Consider the following 20,884-nt stretch of genomic DNA (forward strand, 5'->3'; position numbering starts at 1 on the left):
CGCGAATGTTCCTGAAGGGATAAAAGTGCGTAAAACTTGAATCGAAGGACACGCACTTACCACCTGCATCGCGTCGAAGGGTGCTGCATGGCGACAGATGCTCCGATGAAACCCTCCAAGGGGTGTGCATATCGAGAGGCAGTTGAATTGCTGCCTGGAACGTGCGTGCTGTGTATTTAACTCTAATATCGAGAAAAAAAAGGAACGGCTGTTTCATGCAAGGCACCACCAAATGGTTAGGAGCTCGCTGACAAAGTGTCTGGTTTCTCGAGTGGCATTTTTCGAAATAAGGGTGCGAGTTGAAGGATTTTAAACAGATTTCGGTTAACCTCCCGTAAACTAGATTTTACACGAAATTTTTGGGGTGCAGTTGAGCGAAAATTCGTGAAGAAAACAGTAATATTCGTTAAAAAAATATTCTATTTTTATGGAGTGTGAATGTGTGTGAATTTGAATAAAAAAAAAACTCATGGGTATGTCACGATGTATGTTCATCAAACGTGTCATTTGGACGATTTCAATTGTTCGACACATATTGAAATTATTCACGTTGGAGAGTACTGTTACTCCTTGTTGCTATTGTGTTCTGCCTTTTAATATCGCTGATGTACGCAGCGAGCTAATGAATAAACAATCCCTGTAGCTATTCGACGCGGTCTTAACGTGGCTCGTGTCGTGTAATATTGAAATTTAATGGCACGCTTTCACGTAGACGATCCTAGTCAACATGATCTACGGGATTTAGCTTACTAGCAAATTAATAAACAGTAAGACCATACTGAATACCTCGGAAGTAACCCTCTGAATGGTTTAGCAATATTACGATTTAACAAATATACTTTATCAAATGTGTCGATATAAGTTTCATTTGGAACTTCTGAAAAATCGTGAAATAATGTTCATAAGATAAAATAAAATTAAAGCAGCGGTAGACTAAGAAGATTACTCCGTGTACAATAAGCCATTGAACCCCGTCTTGCTGTTGATACGCCTCGTGCACGCCCATTTAACACTAAATCTACCACGACCGGTGAAATGACCCTTTTGATACTTTTTTACCCAATTTTTACATGCAACACATGATTTATATACAATTGTTTCACGCAATTATTCAATTTAATTCGACGTAAAATATTTTTGTATTTAATTAAGAAAAGTGTCTTTAAGACTAATCATTTGTTCCATCGCGATATAAATAGTGAATGAACGTTAGACGAATGAACGTTGGTAGGTTTAGTGTTAACGAGAATGTATTTGCAAAGAATCTGCAGGAGTGTCGATAAGTAGGATAATAGGCTGCGTGTAAAGACCGCAAGCACGCTGGGCTCGATGACTTTCTCAACTTGACATTACCGTCTGTTCATCATCCGCTACTTCGAACTATTCGAACATCACAAACAAAGGCTGTCGCTGTTGCATTTCCCGCCCACGTTTTCTGGACAAGATAAACGCTTTCGCGCAACGTGCACAAGAATTCGTCTTCTACAGTCGAAGACAATGATTTCGAGAAAGCTTTGGAGTGATGTACACCTACATAGTACCATGTGCCTACGGGACCGCCATTTTCATTAAAATCTATTTGTATTTGGATCGCTCGGGCAAACGAGAGTAAGGTCTCGGGGCTATTGCGCTTGACGTGGGAGGAACCTCACTCTCGCTCGAGCAACTCATTAGAAACGCGATCCTCTTTATTGGAGCCCCTTCAACTAAATATCTAATCAGTCTAACGAGAGTCAAAGGCGTTCCTAAGCTCCTACAGATTAAGCTATACGCGTTTATAATTTCTGAACCAAATATAAAGGAACGTACTCTAGAAAGCCAAATACTAGAACCGTATTCCAATTAAAATCTAACAACTCCAATAGCTTCGTTTCACGGATATCCTTGTATTGAATTCCGGTGGAACAGAGTCACCGCACCGAACACATGATTTTGGGGTGAACAGACAAAAGCTAACAGTCACGCAGTCCAGGGGAGTGTTTCCGGAATAGTTAAGAATCGAAGTGAACACGTGTGGTGCAAAAAAAGGAAATGTGGAAGGTCTACCAGACATATTGGTGTACGATTCTCGTAAAACTCGGAGGTCTGCGAAGCATCCCGAAGTGAAGACGAGAGGCTAGCATGACCGTGAGACTTAGCAGGCTCTTTGTTATCACGATTCGTTTTGCTCTTCCGAAAAGAAAGTCCTTCATTGTCGTCGGTCCCAGCAAGTGGCGTCTGGAAATGCTCAAATACCGCCAGACCTATGGAAAACTGGCGTCCTACGTGCTTAGGAATATCGTCCCCTAATTGAAGTGGCTGTGTCGGAGCCAGTGCCACTTAAACTCGCTGCCACAGTTACGAAGTTCGCGCTTTCCCGCGGTGGAAACCCGTATCGGGTAGAAATATTCTTTCTTTCTTCGATGCGATGAATCTAAGGGATATCATGCAATGTTTGGAATGTGTTTGATCATTGGAAGCTTGTGCAAAATGATCTTAACCGATGCTGTTAGTCGTTGAGCGTTATTAATTATTATAGCTTGCTTGGTCTCGTTGTAGGTCCTCTTGGGCAAGTATATTCTATGAATTTATGAAATGGAAGTTGTGAATAGGAACATCATCGTATGAAAATCCTCAATTTCAGATGGATCTTCTATTTTTTGTAAATATTTTCAGTTTTATATTAAAATCCTAAGTTTCACTTTTTTACTATTATCAAAATCTTTCTTTAAGTAACACAATTCCCACTTTGTAAAATTTCTACACATAAACAAATCCTTAATTTCGTAATATTTACAAATGATGAAAGTCACTCAGGTCTTAGAATCTAAAATAAACAAATGCTTCCTTGCTTTTAACAATCCAATCTTTGAAATGAACGAATGCTTGCTTTTCATAATCAAAAATTTGTCTCTATTTCTGGAAATAGAAAACACCAGAGATTACACACTGTTCTCGAAAGCAAAACCGTGTGGATCGCGTATCTCCGCGCACTGGACGACGCGTTGCGAAGCGAAGACCGGTTGCGAGGGCGTCAGGTAAATCGTTCCCCTTTTATATTTCCTATTTGGAACGAGACGACGTTTAACTGGCTTCTATCGTGCCGTTTTCTGACACGAAAGTCACTTCGTAACATATTTTCGCCATTGGAGGAAAAAAACGTTTGTCTTTAAACGTTTACGCCTAACACGTGTCGACGTTTGCGCTCGAACGGGGCTCAGCTACTCGCATGCACGTGCAATTACAGGCTCGTTGCGTGCCTATGTATGCACTCTGTTGCAACTACCAGTAACGTAACAGGCCTTTCTTTCCATTGTACGAATATCCAAAAAAATTTGACGCCGTTTATCGATTTGCGCTCGACGAACGACCATATGCGAGCCCACGATTAAAGAAAACGATTGCAACCATTTCGCTTACTCAACAACCGCAAATAAGGGGCACTCTTTCGTTTAAAATCCATATTTTTCGTAATTCACCTTGGACTGCGTTTTGCAAGTAATGTTTATCGCCCAAAAATTGGGCCAAATTGTGTTCATTTATAAATTTAAAATATACGTTCAGTCGATGTTGCATCTGGAGACGTTACAGTGTTACAATTTCTGCGTGGGTTTATTTTAATTTCTAAATATTGACTCAAAGATTAAATTAATAGTTCTACGGATATTTAAGATGTCAAAAGTGAACTTTTTAAATAGTTTGAAGAGATTAAATAAACTCATTTTCTGATTGTACTGACTAACAAAAATCTCATCCTCAAATGGTCGTTCATTTTCAAGAGAATATAGGATTTCAATAGTTTACAAAATAAACCAAATAATAAACTTCGCAAACAGTATACGTATGAATGAAGAGGAACACCGATAGTCTAATCAGTGGGCACACAACTTCGATCAATGGATACATCGTTCTCAATTAAATTCGAGTTCGGTACGAACACAGATTATTCATTGACCAAAGCAACGATGACACAGGGGTGTCTTTCCCGCGCGATTACAAAGTCACAATCAATTCACACGCTGACAAAGGAACCCGCCCTCCCCTCGCGCAAATTAGCGCGTTGGCCTGTGCGATAAAATTCAAATCGAGATACGTACCGTCATTGGAGGAAGGAGGAAGAAAGTGGGAGAGTTCCCAAATTACCCGTTCGTTCTTTTCCGAATCAAATTGCGTAACAATCTCGTAGCATCGTAGCGTAACGTAAAAACGTTGTCAGTCCCATGATTGCCCTGTCTCTCGGGCCCCCACTCGTCCTCCTGTGCCCCTGTATGATACCGTCACTCGCGCCTCAACGATCCCGCTCTCCACGTCGGGCCCTCTTTCGAGGCCCTGTTCACCATTTCCCCTTTCCGCTCCTTCGAAAACCTGGCTCTCCCTACTCGCGCCCTTTTTCCCCCACCACGCGCCGCTACAACTGACCCCGGGCTTCTCACCCACGCCGGGACCCCGTAGTAAAAATGGCCGCTTGTGTACACTGTAGTAAAACAGGGACGCATTTCCTATCAGCGCTGATCATCTTCACCCAACCATCCAACCGCTCCTCTACTTTTTCAACCCGAACCTTTCGAAAGGGAAGCTCCACTATGTTTCGAGGGGTGAATATCAGTTGTGTAATTTAAGTAATAAGCGTTGGAAATATGTTTTAGCCACTATACATAGTGGCTTACTTCTTACGCGTAATTCGCGTTGACCTCTGCCGTACAGATAAACAGGCCCGCGGAAAATTCAGCCGTGCCTAAGGACTAAAAGATGAGAAGATCTTCATATAAAATTCATGCAATAGAGGTCTAACAACCCCCCAGTCGCATGTACCCTCGATGTCAAAGCGCGCCAAAGGAAGAAGAAAAGGACTCCGAGCGGCGGAGAAAACACGAAGAGGATCTCTCGCGCTCGATTGCGTTCCTGTGAGGTCTTTGGGTTTCATTTTAGTGCACTATAGCGTACTACACGCCGTACTATACCCGTCACTATAGCACGTACACCGGTCCACAGACGCGCTCGCTGGTTCCGCGCGTTTCCGTACCTGTCCGCAGGAGTCCCACGGGCGCTGGCGTCGGTCTCAAGCGGTCCCAGCCCTATCCGGGCATTGTTGCACCGACGCCCGGCTAAGAGAGTACTGCTTTGCGCGCAACCCTCGCGTAGTCTTGTGTCTGTGTTTACCAACACCCTGTGGATGATGTACAGTGCTAGCGATACCTCATTAAAAATCGATCGTGGATGATCATTGAGCGTTCGGTGGATAATCGCGCGTGCCTGTCGATACGGAGCCCTCCATGCAAGAGCTGGCGGGTCGAGGAAGGACGATGAAGCAGGAGCAGAGACCAAGGAGGCAGGCCCTCTTCCAGATCGCCAAGGTTTTTATCCTTTTCTGTTTGTTGCTATCGCGATACCCGTGCCCACGGTGCTCGAAGTAAACGACTTATGGCGCGGTTGGATACGCTGGAATAACACGGGATTACCGTTACTGTATCTCGAACTCTCGAGCTTTTACCTGTTGATTTTCTGGCCGGTGGTGCTTGTTTAAATCGTGACCACCTGAGGTCTGGAGTCGCCAGGTTGATGCGCCATGGTGTTTTGGAGGATGATTTTGGTTGTGTCTCTAGGTTGTGTTTGAAACGAATATTGTTATTTATAGATCAAAGTATTGGAATAAAGTGGAGGGAGTAGTTGGTCTAAAAGATTTCTTGTTGCGTTGTCATCCCCACAGAGCAAATTATAGTATATACAGACCTAGGTCCCCTTTGGTATCATCTTCTCATTCGTGCACTTTATTATTGAAAGTAACTCAATGGCGGTTTAATGAGAAAATAACTTTCTTAAATTGTCTTGATCAATCACCATCATACTTCAGCAATAACAAGATCATATGTTATAGTATAGTAACGAACAATTGTAATAAGTAAACAGTAATGGTATTGCAATATAACAGTGAGATTTTGAGAGGGATTTTGTCACGATTTTTAAGAGAATTGGAATATAGTATGTTGAAGCTCTATTCATCGTTGAAATTTTGAAGTTCAATGCTTCGCTAGCCAAGGTTTCATGTTGAATATTTGAGTTCCTGTTTACCTTTAATAGTACTCATTGGTATCAAGACAATCATCTCTTGAAATCAACTACTGTGAATCTGGTGACTCGAATGAATTCATGCTATCGAAAGTTTGTTAATTATAGTATCTATCCAAAGTAATTATAAGTTCCAGATCCAGCAGATTGATAGCAGAGTTTCTTCTGAATCCTATCGCAGTTGAACGCCATTCATCGCATTTTCCTCATCGTGGTAATGACACCTTGTCAAACTTTGTCTCTGACAAGTTCATACGCCATCGTATTGCGGTAAACAATAACAGTATTCGAGCATTAGATCCGCAAAACTCAAGAATATCGATCCCCCCACAGGTGTACCGTGACCTCAATTTTTTTGACGTCCTAAATACGTCGCCACGTGTGAACGAAGCGCGGAATGGAGAAAACACAACAGAGTCGACACACATTTAACTCTTTGCTTCGCGATGCCTAACTTTGGCGATCGTTTAGAAAATGTCCTTTTGCATGCATTGGAAAGTGTTCACTTAAATACCCACACATTTCCTTGATACAATATTCGTACTGATCTCACTGTTGTTAACGAATGTACTTCCTTTTAAAAATCTAAAAAAGTAAAGACTGATACTTGGAATAGTATAAATTTAAATAAAAACATAGGTTATTGTTCTTTTCGTTAATGATTTTGAACAAAAAAAATTATGATATTTACAAGGGGAACACAGACTGCATTACATTTATTTAAACTTCTGAATTATAATAACGCTCTTCTTCTGTTGAAATGGATCTAATACACAACAGAGAAAAGAATTTCTTTTTTTCAAAGCGAAACATTACTGCGGATCAACTCAAGACTATGACAAAACAAAGTAAAAGTGTTTCACCGCTCACAATTTTTTTCTGCTCCCCCCTGCACTAATGATCTAAAGGCCTCTCAAATTCTCGTGCCGCAAAGAGTTAATGGTTGCTCTCGCGGCGTTTGCGGTCGACTCGAAAGGTACACGCTCGATATTCGCGCAGTTTATCGATAATAACTCCGACCACCAGTTCATTAAGTCGCGAGGAAATTGGAATGCATCGTGTCGTTCAATTTTTCTCTCTTTTTCTTCGCCATGTTAGCGTCGAATTGATTGTGAATGAACCGTTTTCAGATCAGAGTCGCTAAATTGCGGCACATTTAGGTGCGATGAAACGCGTTTCCGCGGTGGGACAAGGGCTCTGTTTAGACGAGTACGCGGTTAATTCGGTATAATGAACCGATCGAGCGTGTGTGCATGGAAATCGCGTGAAATTGTTGGCTGCACATGCAAATTAGCACGATCGCGGTGGGAAACGTGTCGCTTTTGTGGCGAAATCGGCCGGTTTACGGGTATGTTGCGCGCGAAAACAGCGTGATTGCGTGTGAACCTCGGGGATGAGTTGATTTATTATAATTTTATTAAAGTTGAACGATTTTGAAGGGATGCGAATAGGTATTGATAAGCTCTTGATAAATTCTTCATTCTTCACAAATATTTCAGCAGAGATCTGAAACCATTTGTTAACAATTGTAAACTAATTGTTTTTTTTATTTATTTATTTGATTCTAATGTTTAATGAAACTCTTGATTGAAACTTTGATCCTCATAAATAAAAATAGCCATAGTCGAATCTCGCAATATTGGATTAAATTTCTTATCTTCTTTAATTTGTTTGAAATAAAAAAAACTTTCAGTGAAATCCGTTTACAATGTTGAATAAATTGTAGGCAAGGTTGTCTGGAAGTGTTCGAGTATAAAGAGTTTAAATGCTAGTTTATTCCATAAAAGAGATCTGAATGAATGCCCCGCAGTCACGCAACAATAATTAGGTATTTAGAGCGTCCTGGAATTCTAAAGTGTACGTGGACGCAATTTCTATTGAACTTCCTGAATTTCTATTCAACAAGAATATAGTTAGATGAACGTATTATGAAATCAATATTATTTTACGATATGAAAAGTATTTACAACAGGTCTTAGAATCCATCTATACAAGAATACAAAGGAAAAAAGTATTTTGTTTGGTTGGATAAAGTGAAAGGAAAATTACTGGAATACACAATCGATGAATTTCGCAATGAATAATCGTTCGATCTACTTGTGATCGAACAAGTGTCTCGTTAATAATCGCGAATAACTCTGAAGTATCTCATAGCATTTACTTGGTGCATAATTAGTTCGCACGTCAATCAGCGACCAATTAATATGTATCAAGGTGTAGTCGATATTTCTCATAAATGTTTGTCAACGACCCCTTAAAACAATGGTCGATAAATTCTCTTCTACATATTCACCAAAATTTTTTTACTTTACGTTCCTACTAAAAATCTTTTTGAAAATTATGACTGCATTAAACGAACTAAATTATCTTACATTAATTATTGCTGCATAAGTAACTGCAATATTCGCTGGTTGTTCCAAATAAAATTTTAAAGCGTGCTGTCTCGCATGTCTGCAGTCGTCGAAAACCAAATGCATGTTTTGTTTTATGCGCCGAGGGGAAGTGCACGTAATAACAAGGGCGTGCACTTGTCCCTCGCGTATTGTGGAACGCCCTTACCTGTGAGCCATATTGACACGCTCCTGTTGGAAGGACCCTGTTCACTTGTTGGATCCCACGAGTCTTTCAGACCATGTCCATTCAACGAAAACGTTTTCCCGCATGTGTGCACGTCGTTCTTTGAACTCTTTTTTTTCTACGATAATATAAAAATAAACGAGTAAATAAATGATTCTCCGATAAGGGATGACAGAATAATAGTAGCACAGCAGGGAAATTAATTAATTATATTAAACTAACGGGTCGAAGCTACCGCAAACTAGTTAATTCTTCAAAGAATACTGTTAGAAGAGTTTAGAATACAACTTATATACCGCTCTTTAAATAATGAACAATCTGAAACGTTTCTATTAGACAAAATTAATACAGCTAGATAATCAGGCAGTTTTTTCTGAATATATAAATCCAAGTTCGTTCAATTTCATTCGTACAAATTAAATAGTTTAAAGCAAGTCGATATCTTTATGTCACAGCCAACGCACAAAGGATTCTATAAAAAAAAAACTGCTCGTCACGTTACGGTCTCCTGTGTTGCTTCTCCAAGGCACACATTTTGCCAGTGAAGCTAATTAAATCAGATCTCGCTATCGCGGTGGAACTTGTATCATTAGAATTTCATACGCCGCGATTACCTTAATTGCATTAATAAATGAAACGTAATTTCGACTAAAGTAGACTAAAGAGGATCGTTATATTCGTGGTATATTCCAAGTTATATCCTTGCTAAAGGAAGAGATTCGTTCAATTTGCAAACTTTTAACAAATATCGCGGCATATTTGCCCTGTTCGCAATTTCCTTTCCCCGCGGAAGATCGAGTCGATTTTTAAATATACCGGATATTTATCCCGTGACGCCGGAAAGGCGAAAATAATGCTCCGCTATGCGTCAGAACACTGCCGCGGAAATTGTGATTTACTTTCCCTCCGAATAATAATGTGCTCGCGATACGGTGGACTATTATCGTGCGTGGTTGGAGGCTCGTTCCACGCAGGGGGCTGTCGCATTTACATACGTACTTCCTCATATTGCGTGCATACCTGTTCCTATTCTCCATTCGCTGATGAGGAGAGACCAGATTTATTACTAATTAACGCGACGTAATAATGATATCGTCGCTATGAGACGAAAGGACACGAACGGGGAGAATTTCGAATGAAATAAAAATGTTGATACGAAGTTATTAACATTCTTGTATCAAAGAAAAATTTTTCTAATCCTTGGATCATATTTAAAAATTTTGGGGAAGTGGATATCTGACGAAAAGAAATATTGAAATTATTGAAGAGCCAATACATTCTTTTTGACTTAAAGCAACCCTTTACAAATTATATGGATATATTCATGAATCACGAGCATTATCATAAATCTTGTCAATTTTTAAGATACACTATACATTTATGTTTTTTATATTATTTAAGCATTGATAATCAAAGAAGCTTTTCATGTTCATCATATTACTTTCAACACTGGTGGATTATCCTGCGTAAATATAACTGCAATTAAGTTCGTATGTACATGTCACAACAAAACTTGCTATAATAAATATTTCAGGCTTACCAAGACCACATAAATGTACGATATATCCAATGTTTCTCCATGTCTCATTTTGCCTCCAACTGAAAATTCGTTTTCTCGCGTTTCAGGTGTTATGGCACCTCGACATCTTCCGGCGGAGCTTCAGGGAGCTTTCAGGACACGCCTGCATGCGGGAATCCTGCATCTTTTGCGCTCTCAAGGTAAGCGAGACGTATCCAGCGAGGAAAAAATAAAAGAACCGCGAATCTCATTAAGACGCGTATCATCGGATTGGTTAAATATAAGCTTGTCGAGGAACGGTGTGAACGTGAAGCGAGTTATTCCTACGCCGGATATTATTTACTAAAACACGCGACGAAACGGACAAATTGTGCGTGGAAAAAATAACCGTACGCGGACGTTCCTCGTGCTTCACTCGACTGCATGTGCAATGAGACGTGGCTGCGTTGGTATGCGTATGCATTGTGTCACGGAGGCGCATAGAAGTTATATTAAAACCCGAGGTGGTTGTTTATTATTGACATTTGTTTATTCATCGTTGGATATTACCGAGCAACTTTTTTTTCCAGACGACATTGTCATTGAATAATTTCTAGGTTTGCAATTATGAGACAATGAGTGCTTATTATAAAATACAGTCAGTACTGTAAGTATTCGTACCCTTTATATTGAAGAAATTTGTTCAATTTAAACGAATGCTTCATATTTCCAAATAAATTTGTAATTGTAAATCAGTCCTTGTGTGATGTTTATTCATGTAAATTAAATTAAACAAATTTCTTCAATAGATATAGTGTACTTGATAAGGAATATAACTAGTCCAAATCCAACGCTGGAATTTCAAAGGGATAATTTCATCCCTTAAATCTAACTGCAGCTAAAGTGACACGTTACTCTCATTTTTGGCTGCTCTGAGATCCTGAAAGCTGTATATTTACCTTTGAAGGTGTCAGTAAACACTCAAGGAGTTAAAGAAATCGTATTTAAGGGATCCTTATTAGATAAACACATATTTGCAACATTTCTGTTAGGCATTCACACTCGTAGCGACGCAGACCCTAAGGAGATCTTAGTTTCATTAAAACACTCCTTGACATCTTTACGTATCGATGAGCACCAATGATTTACCAACAAAAGCGGACAGCCTTGAGTGGTTTTCGCGTGCTGGAGAACGAGAGGGTGTCGCATCGAGTGACTTCGATCGCGTGATCTTACGGAGTGGCCCTAGCCACTTAAAAAATCCCACGACGATAATGAAAACGCCAGCTCTGAAGAGTGGGAGGGTCACTCGAGATAAAAGAGTCTAGGCGTTTGAAAACTTAAGACGAATGAGGATTACTTTACCGTTCTCGCCGTACCGTGTCCACTCCGTGTTACGACGCTAATCTCCCGGAGGTAATCTAATCTGAAAAAATGGAGTACCTCTGCTTTTTATTTCGAGAGGGTAAAGATACCAGCACGCTGTAAAATAGTGGTACACGGTTTAATAAGTTATTAAAGAGTTGCTTGGTCCATCTTAGGGATTTCTTGGAGCAGAAAAAGACCATCCATGATGGAGTTGAAATGGTCTATGCTTTGTTCCCTTTTTTATTACTTTGTCATTTAAAGGCATGCATATTTTTCATGGTGGCAATGAAAGCATTAGTTGAAACATGTGTTTAATCATAAGCAAGTCCATTAACCTTTTTGTGTTTTCTTCTGGTACTCTACATTACAATTCTTTTGCATACTTCTTTATTTTATTTCTTTATTATTTTAATCCTTTAGTTGAATTCTTCCTTGATTTGTGTTTGATAACTTTGCATAGGAAATTTTCCTTGGAGACAAACTTAGAAGAAAGTAATATCTAGTGTAATATTCAGATCGAGAGAAAGTACCACAGCACGCCAAAAAAAAAGTATATTGAAGAGAAACAATTCTCCAGATACAATTCTCAATTAGCAACAATTTTGCAATAAAATTTAAATGTAAATGAAACTCTAAGCTCCCCCTTGTACTCGTTTTCCCAACGAGCCAGCAATAAAGTAGAATTACCAGACTGAAACAAAAGTTGCTCCTGCCATGGATCATAATTTGCATACTATCACTTCCATTCGCATCCACAATCGAACATCGATGAAATCAGTGACTGTAACGGGCCCGCTCGGACAGCAAACCTTTCTCCCGCGAGGCACACATTCGAGAGGCGTTCTCCGATTGGTCGAAGGAACGGAAAGTACTCCGAGTTGTTGTATGTTCATTGTAGTAAGTAGTAGGACCTCGTCGCGGAGGCCTGTTCGCCTCGGTACATGAAGAAGAAACGAAACGCGACGGAAACGCGGCGCATCCGAAGCCGGCAGGAGAAGTAGGTAGAAAACGCGTAGGTTCCTCCCCGGTGTTCTCACGGGGTTAATTAGCAATCTCGAGAGTTAATTGCCGCAGGCAAAGGGTACCGTGTTTCGAGTGAAGTTCGCAGGAACCGAGTCTCGAGCCTCGGACTCGAAGGATTTGCGCGTTTCTTTGTTGCGAGACGCGTTTTGGTTGAAATTATCTCCTTCCTTCGGGACAGAAATACGAATTTATCATCTATCATGTTTCTTCTTTTCGTGGAAGCCTTCCCTTCGTGTAACACAGGATAATTGTTTGTGCCCTGAGCCCCTTTTTGAGGAAAAGATGTTGGAAGTTCGAGTTTCTTCGTAATTGCTTCAAGTGTCGGCAAGGAAAGCTTTTAATGTTTATGGTTAAAAATTATTGGATGATGTAGTAGAGGTTTTGAAGAGTAGATTAGATTTTTTGAGATTTTTTGGAAGCCTGTGACGATGAACAATCTAGGTGAGGTGAAAATAGAGCGAAGTGGATGGAGTGAAAATAAAGTAACTCGTGCAATATTAAATACATGTGAATAATTAACCAATATTACTCTTTGTGTCCCATGTTTATTGTATGTGAAGAGCTATAACCGTACACTGTTGATTTGAGAGCCACTGGAAAGTCAGTGCGTGTTCTAAAACACAAACCGCATTGTATGAGGTAGCACTGTAGGTACAAGAAAATAGTAGAATGGCGTTGCGTTACACAATTGTATGAAAAACGAGATGTCGCTTCGTATGACAAAAGGGTCATTAATCGTTCCATTCTTATTATCGACGACGGTACCATCCACGTACAATTAAAAAGTCCATCCACGTTTATATCGCGCGTGCAGAAAAAAACCACGTAAAAATCGAGTCTATTGCGTGCATTTTATTCTGTTTCATAATACCTTCGCAATCAAAATGAATGTATTTCTAAGCTACTTTACAATAAGGTACTACATAAGTAGTTGCATACAAAAGATTTAGCTAGACGCAAGACATGAAAATATGCACACTTTGTTATTCTAGGGAAGAAAAGACTTTTTATAAAAAGCGATATATTTAATTTATAAATGAGCTGTATTAAAAATGGGCGCGTCACCTATACATGGGCGATAAGGATTTACACTGAGGTAGTATATAAACGATTGATAAATCCAAAGATGAACAAAATGGAATTTATATTTTATTTTCTGTCATATACTTCTTCTATGAATGTTCAAACAATTAATTTATTTCCCCAATGTTATTTTTCTGAACATGCCCACTTCAATATATCGCTTTCCACGACTATTTATTATCGTTCACCCATTTTGCAATCCATTGACTTTTAACGACACAAACCTGTAGGTCTAGAAATATGAAAGTTTCTTCTGGGAAGAGGACGTCCGGATTCCAGAGATGGGGTACGTGTACCTCCGAAGAATTCGACTCGACCAGAGATACCCTTTGGTGATTCACCACGAACGTATTCGGAGGGTCGAATCTTCTTGTACGAGACCCTTTACCACGTGCCCTAGGCGATCCCTTCGACTTTACGACCCTCAGACCTCGTGCACTTCAATTTCATCCTTTCAGAGTGCAGACATTTTTACGTAATAAATGATTCTTCAACCATGCTAAATCACAGCTTGCTCCCGCAGAGGTCAACTCAAGCAATCCCTTAACGAGATCGAGTTGCATTTCATTCCGCTACAGGGTATCCATGTGTATTTTCACTACCAAACATTAGTTTTAAAATCATTCAGAACTATAATTCTTTAATTCGAATTTAATGACATTTGTATTTAACATCATTTTCATTCGGATGTAAGCTAAATTTGCATAATGAATCTTTATGTCTGGGATCCTAATCTCTCTAAAACACTTAATCATTTGAACAGTCACGATCCATTCAAGCTATTTACCTAAATGGCTGACCAATCGTTTACACGATCACTATTCATCAGAACTTTTGCATAATATTCGTACGAGTCTATCGAGCATTCTCGTCAGTTCACGCAATCATAATCCACTTAGGAAGCAAACTTTGATCGTTCTAACAGTATCTCATTATTAGACGAACGCAAATCACTGTCGCATCATGTCGACGCCAGTGCTTAGGAGCTCGTTTAATTTTTCGTACAACGAATACAGTTAGGTCCTCGAAGCCGCGATAATGACTGGCCATTTGGATAATTAGAGAACATTTTATCACAGATTTCCCTCGTTTGTTGCCAAATGAACAGTTATACCGCTAGGCAACTGTCCTCCACGTAACACCAGAGTCGACGGAATTTGTTCTCGTTTTGCTCACTGCCAAGAGTACGATTTGCGGTCGCATTGCGGTTTCATCGATGGATCGTTTCACCGGTTCTGAACACCGTAGCAAAGTTCGTTTCCGGGCATCTAGAATGGCTCCCTTGCACTTGCATCTCCCGATGGCAGAGGGAATCGTTTCATTAAAAAGTTAATCGTCTCGGTGCAACCTTTTTGCTCATTTCGAGCAGACATTTTGCGATCTACCCTGGAGGACTTGGATTTTCAGAAAGAATGTTGGTGTTTTAACAGATTCTCGCGAAGAGGAAGAAATACGTCCTTCGACGAAGAAGTATTCTTCCAGTGTTTTGTTATTTTTTATTTAGTGGTGAGATGTTGTAGTTGTTGAAAGTGAATTTTATAGTAGCTTGGTAGATATCTTTTAACCATTGGAAAACATTACATTTAATTATACCTCTGAAAAGTTATTTGCTAAATATCAAAAGTATATTTTTGTCAAGAATTTAGTATGTGTCCTGAAATTGATTTTTTCGCTACCTCAGGTCCACTATCTTCAAACTTAAAATTCCTCCAACACTTTCAACTCTTTCCTGTTTTTCCTTTGAAACGCAAATAAAAAATTAAGATATTTAATTGTGTCCCTCGTAATTAGCCATCACAATTCTCTGAATGTTTCCTGAAGTCACCGATGAAGACGAATATAGCTTCCGTCGTTCGTGTTCGTCGAACCAGGAGAAACGTACGCGTAGGAAGATCATTTCCATTTAAATATTCATGAACGGCGTCCAGCGTGGAGACTTCGTTTAGTATTCCACTTTATTTAGGAAGGAGGAAATACTACGAAGCCTACGTGTTTCGAGTGGCTGCTTGACTTACGCGGGCACCCACGTTCGTTTATTAAGTAATAACGAGTAGCGATTATCGCTTGGGCAGATAGTGTCCCATTGTAAAATATTTAAATCGGAGTATCGAGGCCGGTAAACTCGTTTGCAAAATGGGTAATTACGTAATTGAAACCGTACCTCGCTCAACACTAAAATCATCGAGGTCAATTTATCGAGGCTTATTTATCATACATATAACTGTATTTGTAATTATAGAACAGAAGAAGAAATTAATTTACAGTAAGAACAAAATTACAGTAAAAATATTGGTAACAATTGGGTGGTTTTAAGGTTTTAAATTTGTAATACGTGGGTCAACTTGACAGTATTGGTAGTTTTAATGAAAAAAGCAAAATGTTGAGTTCAACCTTCTCTAGTTTTATATAACCTCGAACGCAATTAAATCTCGATCAATTTGGCTTGGAATGAACCATTTAATTTTTAAATTTCTTACTTGTGGATCCAAAATACCGTTTGAACTAGCAGAATAAAATCTCACAGGTCCAGGGTATCTAAGACTAGTGAATGCTAGGAGTTTCAGGACCGACAGGCATTAAATTTCTTTGTGAGCAGTTTCAACCCTCGTTCGTTGAAGCATGGTTCGCCCAGGTATATTCAGCCGTACCTGTGGTTACTTTTTCCCTGCTCCAGACTTTTTCGTGTCCAGCTCGCGTAGGCCCCGCTTCCCTCTTGTGTCGCTGACACAGGACCCAATCGTATCTTGTACGCCAGGCTGGATATGTAGAACTTGCTTTGTCCCAGTCCTCGTAGTAAGACCCTCTCATATTCTCGGGCGATTCACGTACACCTTTACGACCACACAGAACCGTAACTCGTGACTCCCATAGTTCTACGAGACAAGCGCCGGGCCCCAGGAACGTAAGCAGCCAAACTCTTCAAGTAACTTAACCTTTTTTAATCGTCGACATTAACTGATTCAGTCTTTTTCTTATTTTGAAAATATTTTCTTAATCAAACGAAAATTAACTGCTTTGAAATATCAGATTGGAGCATACCAATTTTTTATTCCACATTTTTTGTTATATTTGTTGTGTATGTATATCATTTATGGCAGATGAGGAATTCTGTTCACGCTTCGTTTGGGTTGATAAGTCTGTCTGGATAATTAGAACTTTCTCTGGTGATGCAACAGTTTAAGTTGATACGCTGCTCATTTGCAAAAGTCTACTGTTTCACTTTCGAGGTGGTAGACGATTAGATAAACGTTAAATCGGTACGGAGGTGTGTAAAATTACTAGTTTTAACCTAAAAAAATTTCAAATGCACACAATTAGTCTAACAAGAACAGTAATAAATTTCCTACGGAGAAAATTATAACTGAAGTTGTATCTTGTTTGAAAAAAAGTATTAGTAAATTTTCTAATTCTTCTGAATTTTAAATTTTATATGTGAAACATTCTCTGTGTTGCAAGAATTAATTGTAAATTCCGCTTAGCCCTACATGTTAGACACCATCCCCTAATTTAGGGGAGACACCTCCCCTAGGACACCTGCATCCACACCCACCTCCAAACATACTGACTGACCCTCGATGATTGCTGAATACAAAATTTGGGTGCAATTAGTCTGTCACACCACAGCTCGTTCATTTAAAGTCTTCCAATATTTAAAAAATCCAAGAGGACATAAAAATTGCGTCCTTGCTCACTAAGGTAGACGAATCTACGGTCAATCCCATAAGTATTCGTACGTTTTATGTCTATTGAAGACATTTGTCTAAATTGATTAATAGGTTTGACGTCTCCAAATAAATTTTTTATGTACATATCTATAAGGAATCATTTATTTGGAAATATCGAACCTTTCATTTAATTTAGACAAATTTCTTCAACAGACATGGAGGGTATGAATAGTTATGTGACTGACCGTATATAAACAAAACAGTTTGCTAATTTATCTCACGATATTAAACCCTTACCACGTTACTCCAGCAATGCAGAGCCTATTTCAATATAGATACAGCTATCGTTTTCTCGCTCGAATCTAACGAACTATCGACCAGCATCTGAGGACTCCGAGATATTTAATCTCCGATGAAAATCTCGTGGAAAAGAGGTCGCGAAGGAGCCCGAAGCGTACGGTCCTGGTTGGGCCGCCAGGTTGGTGAACGTAGGACAGCTAACCAGGTGACGTCATTGGCTTCTCGGGTCTATGGAGGGCCTCATAGCAGCGGTAGGGGAAAGAAGGGAGAGAATGTGCTGGCCCCGCGACGGGAAAGAAGAGGAAGCGAAACCGAACGAAGGGTGGGGGATGTTCTCCAGCACTGTGCGAGCCGCTGCTTTCAGGTACGAGCGCACGGTGCCGCGTGCAGGTAGTCCCGTGCTCGGTTCTCCACGTTTCATCGCGCGCTCCAACCTTTTCGCCTCGTTGGAAACGATCAAATCGGGCTCGAAGCCAACCCCCAGACGATATCGAACGGTGCCACCCTTCGTATACGCAGAGGGAAGGTATCGCGAGGGGTTGAAACGGCGTGGCGATCCCTAAAACTCCTACTGATACGCGTACAGTCGATAAAAGTGGAGCGTCGAAGCTCACGGATCTCTGGCTTCAAGGATCATCGAGGATCCGATCGAACTTCAAGATCAAGGAGGATGGAATTCATTTGTTGTGGTGGTCCACGTGATTTGGGCGAGGTGGAGTGAAGTTTCGTCAGTGATTTCCATAAAGGATAGTGAACAGAGAGTTGCTTCGACAGCTTCTCAAAGTCGAGTGAATTCAAGACGTCGAGGACTCGAAGTGAACTGAGTAAAGTGAAGTGAATTAAAAAGGATTTCTGCGAGTAAATCGAATTACGTAATCACAATTTATCCGAGAAACCTGCGAGTCCTCGTCATCGTAGTTGCGAAGATTTTTGAGGAAACCGTGGCAGCAAGAAGAGCGGAGCACGTGGTACGCCGAAGTGGAACGGGTCGTTAACGTCCGGAAGACAGGATTCAGCGTCGTTCAGGAAACTGAATTTTTTAGTCACGCTTCCATCTGCGTTCCCCGAACTCGTCCACGGACGGATTCCCGAATCGTGATCATCCGTAAAATTGAAGCCTGAGCGTACTTTCGCTGCGTGCGTTTCCTTAAGACGTCTACCTTTCTCTGGAGACTGTAAAATATTTATCAGGGATAAAACGAACATTTATACGAGCCGCGAACGGACCCAGCGGCTCGTAGATCGAAGAGCTGACTTCACTTGCCAAACGAGTTTATGTTTTTAATCGAGTCTACGACTCGTCTGGCAACGGGTTCTCGCCAGCATATCCGGCATGCAATTTCTGGTTATGATTCCTCCTTCAGTCTTCGCGAGGGATCATCTGCCAGGGGCCCTTTCAATACCTGACCACCTGTTTCCCGTCCATCGGGCATCGTCTTTCCTTCCGTGAAAGTCGCGAGCCTCGTGTCGACGAAGACCTCGAGTACTCGTCCTTAATAAAAGACCCGAGTGTCCTGTGAAAGCAGAATAAATTTGCGACGACGAACTCTGTTTACAGAAGTTAACAGGCACGTGAACTGATTCCAAGCAGTATACAGTGTCAAATAGTATCAAATACCTGAAATTAACAAAGTCAGAGGAACCCTAGAACAGTTTCTCGTCTAATTTTCATTCTGTGTACATAGAAAGACGAGCTGCACATCACAGTTACAGGCCAAGTGCGTGCACAGAACTATCCAATTACAATCATTATCAGCTACTCAGCAAAAGCAATATACTTCCTTCCGCGGACGCCACGAGCCTCCTGTCATCGCATAATCTGGATGACAGCGTTCCGTTTCGAGCCAGATCAGCGTTATTCTAATTTTCGTCCTCCGCGCCCTATCGGCTGGGAGAAACGTTAGCCAGGTAAACTGCAAACAGAGGGAATTACAAGCGTTATCAGCTGGAGGGAAAAAGGGTCGATCGACGTAGAAACAAAAAAAAAAACGACATGTCGGACGGCGCAAGTGCAGCGACGAGATTAAGCAGCAGGTAACGAATCGCGTCTGTTGACACGGCAAACAGAGCTATCTCCACGAGAGAATTGGCGGCTAGGCGAGTCCAGCTTGAGTGGAAATTTGTATTTGCTCGGAACCAGCGGAGGGACATGTCTCCACGAACGTGGCCGCTGTTATCTCGTTCGCCAAGGGCGCGGAGGGTGCGTGCCCTAAATTACAAGTCTCGCGTCGCGAGTTCGTGAACTTTCGAAGTAGACGGCGAAGTTTTGTTCCCTTTGATCGTTATCCCGTCCACGGCGCGATGAGCGGTCACGGGCGAGTTGTATCTCGTTTGCATCGGGACGGAACGATTTCGAAAGACACGCTCCGAATGAAACGCGTACGCTCGTAGCCTGAGTCAGTGTCGAGACGTTACGAAAGAAAATGTTGAAGTGGATAAAAGTGCGCCAGGACACGTCGGCCACGCCGACGTCGTTCGACAGGGAGAAAAAGGACGAAACGGCGAGGGTGGACGTCGAGGATGTCGTTGGGGAGGAGGAGGAGGTGGACAGTGGCATGGAGAGGGAGGACACCCCGTCGAACATCGAACTGAGCGACCTGCGAAAAGTATGACCAATTATCGTGTATTCGAGGGAGGGTGTCCTAAACATTGAGCAATTTGGGGGATTTTTTTTTTTTGGAGAAACTATGAAAGTGGAAGGTTCAAAGTGTACGCGTATATTTATACGTATTTTGCCAGTTTATATGAATCTTTCCAGGTATACATAATTTAAGTATGATTGGTTATAATAAATAGAATTGAACTATTGGAAGGAAATTGATATTTGATCAGTTTCTAAAACAATTTGATATTACTTATAGCAAAAAATGGGGAAGCTACGTTAGTTTACTAATTATGACTGCTGTCATATATTCTTGTATGATAACTGAAAATGAAGGCACGTTACCCGTTAAAAAAGACTGAATCATCCCGAACATGGAACATCCCCTAAACAAATCACTACATTCATTTTTTCAACACTAACACCAATACCAGTGTTACTCCAATTTGCGATTATAAGTATCAATGTTAAAATCACATAGAAACCCTTATTATCGCCAAGGTAACTCATTATAAATAATTAATCTCGCCGTAGCACGTAATTGACGAAGGTCGAGGTATTTAAATCGACAACTTTTTTTTCAAGAAAGTTTATGCGTGGTTGCTCAACACGATAAATGTGTATTTCAAAATTTATTGCTAGTTTTTTCGCACCATTCGCAATTCTTATTTTCACCGCTACGCGTCCCTGAACGATGTACCGTTTCACGCTTGTTCTTTTTCT

At 40.7% G+C, this 20,884-nt stretch overlaps 1 protein-coding gene across 5 annotated transcripts in view; it reads left to right on the forward strand.

Annotated features, from left to right (window-relative positions):
- LOC128889197 (protein split ends) overlaps positions 1 to 20,884 on the forward strand; it is a 101,529-nt gene that overhangs the window by 62,267 nt on the left and 18,378 nt on the right. The window contains exons 1-2 of one of the 5 annotated variants that reach the window (XM_054146611.1): positions 5,204 to 5,333; positions 10,249 to 10,341. The exons of 1 other annotated variant lie outside the window; for it this stretch is intronic. In XM_054146611.1, coding sequence (XP_054002586.1) covers positions 5,253 to 5,333; positions 10,249 to 10,341 — 174 coding nt within the window. In that variant the 5' untranslated portion in view covers positions 5,204 to 5,252. Of the gene's footprint in view, positions 1 to 5,203; positions 5,334 to 10,248; positions 10,342 to 16,752; positions 20,166 to 20,884 lie in introns of those variants that run through there. 3 more of the 5 variants (XM_054146612.1, XM_054146608.1, XM_054146610.1) reach the window with 3 other exon arrangements.

The sequence above is a fragment of the Hylaeus anthracinus genome, unplaced genomic scaffold, assembly GCF_026225885.1.
Source record: "Hylaeus anthracinus isolate JK02 unplaced genomic scaffold, UHH_iyHylAnth1.0_haploid 11997, whole genome shotgun sequence".
NCBI classification, from domain to species: Eukaryota; Metazoa; Arthropoda; class Insecta; order Hymenoptera; family Colletidae; genus Hylaeus; species Hylaeus anthracinus.